This window comes from Ananas comosus, linkage group 3, assembly GCF_001540865.1.
Source record: "Ananas comosus cultivar F153 linkage group 3, ASM154086v1, whole genome shotgun sequence".
NCBI classification, from domain to species: Eukaryota; Viridiplantae; Streptophyta; class Magnoliopsida; order Poales; family Bromeliaceae; genus Ananas; species Ananas comosus.
The window spans coordinates 11,227,223-11,229,054 of NC_033623.1; the positions used below are offsets into that span (position 1 = coordinate 11,227,223).

The 1,832-nt window shown below is 41.4% G+C and overlaps 1 protein-coding gene across 1 annotated transcript; it reads left to right on the forward strand.

Moving 5' to 3' along the window:
* Positions 1-962, forward strand: LOC109707214 (auxin-responsive protein SAUR36-like). The gene has a single exon (XM_020228337.1). It carries the CDS (start codon positions 184-186, stop codon positions 742-744), a length of 561 nt encoding a protein of 186 aa, XP_020083926.1. The 5' UTR covers positions 1-183; the 3' UTR covers positions 745-962.

The following is a 1,832-nucleotide window of genomic DNA, read 5'->3' on the forward strand; positions in this document are numbered from 1 at the left end:
ACTGTGTCACTCCCACTTCTTTCTCTTCGTGCGTTTCTCCTTCCAAACTCCTCTCCTTTTTTTTTTTTTTTTTTTTTAGTTGCTAAAAAAAAAAAAATCTCAATTCGAAATTTAGAGAGGAAAAAAAAGGAAAAAAAAGGAGAAAGGAAAAGGGGAGGATCTCGAGATCGAATTTGATAAGCGATGAAGCGATACAGAGGATTCAGATTAGGGCGAAAACTCACAACCTTGTGGAAATGGGCATTTCGTTGTCGTCGCCACCACCACCACCGAAGCTACCTCCGCCTCGATCCCAAACCCTACTCCCCCTTCCAATCCCCGCCTCCTCCGCCCCAATCCCTCTCCCTCTCCTTCCCCAACCCCAACCCTAACCCTAGGAAGCCACCGGCGATGGCGGCGAGGATCTTCGACTGGGGCCGCCACCTGATCACCCGCCGCCTCCGATCCAGCGGCGGCGATGGCGCGGCGCTGATCGAGGGCGAGGAGGCGAAGCCGCCGCCGAAGGGGCACATGGCGGTGTACGTGGGAGGGGGGAGGAGGGAGGGGGCGGCGGCGCCGCCGCGGAGGTACCTGGTCCCGGTGATCTACTTCAACCACCCGTTGTTCGGGGAGCTGCTGAGGGAGGCGGAGGCGGAGTTCGGGTTCCGCCACCCCTGCGGCGGGATCACCATCCCCGTCCCCGTCGCGCAGTTCGAGCTCGTCCGCACCCGCATCGCCTCCGCCGCTCCTCGCCGGAGAAGATGATCGACCTCGTCGCCCCCCACCATTGCTGTAATTCTCGCTGTACATAACCACACCCGATCCCCCCCTCCCCCTTTTAAATTTTCTCGTTTTTTTCTTTTTTCCTTTTCTTTTTCGGCTTTTTGGTTTTCCGGGTGTAGAATTATCGATTGGTGATGAAGCTTCTAGGGTTTTGGAGAAGGTCGAAATTAAATGGTTTGATTTGGGAATTATTTGTTTGATGCTGCTGTTGATGTTTTCCTGTTGCTGCGTTTCTCTTTGGAGCAGAGGAGGTGATTTACTACTATTTTTCTCTTTGAAAATTACATACGTAGAATATTAAATTAAGTATTTAATTTATTTGACTAAAACTTATAATTTTTTTAAAAAAATTTTAACTTAAACTTTTATAATTTATTTTTTTTTTATGTATATATAATATAAAATAATAAATGTTTTGGTTTTTTAATTAATACATATAATAGTGTTTTTTTGACNATATAGTTAAATTATGTGTGATAAATTTTTTTAAAAAATATATGAATTATTAATAAAAAGGTTATTAATTTTTTATAAGAAATATAATAATATTTTAACAAAATTAATATTATATACATGATAAATATATATTATTTTATTATAAAATTTTATTTTTTTTAATAGTGTTTATGTCTTGTCGCGCTTGTTTTTTAATTTTTTTAAATTATCAAATCGCTCTGTTTGAGTTGTGCCATATTTCATATTTTGTGTCTATTTTTATGGTGCTTAGCTAAGGATATTCAAACAGTTAGCTAATAATCAAAGCATTTTTTTAAAAAAGTTGTAATTTTTAGCCCAATTTGTATAAAAATTTACTTATTTTTGCCTTTTGCAAAACCGGGTCACATTTTTCGTTTTTGCAAATTCGGTCCGCTTTTTTAACAAACTGACCAAAATACTCTTATTACTTTTTCTCTTTTCTCTTTCTCTCTCCTCTTCGTTTTTCTCTTCTTTTTTTTTTCGCCGAAAAAAATAGCGAAGGCAGAGGCGGAGGCGGAAACTGTCCGACTCGCCTCTCATCCTTATGCTCTCGTCCTCGCCCTTGCCCTCGCCCACGCACCCCGACCTTTCTC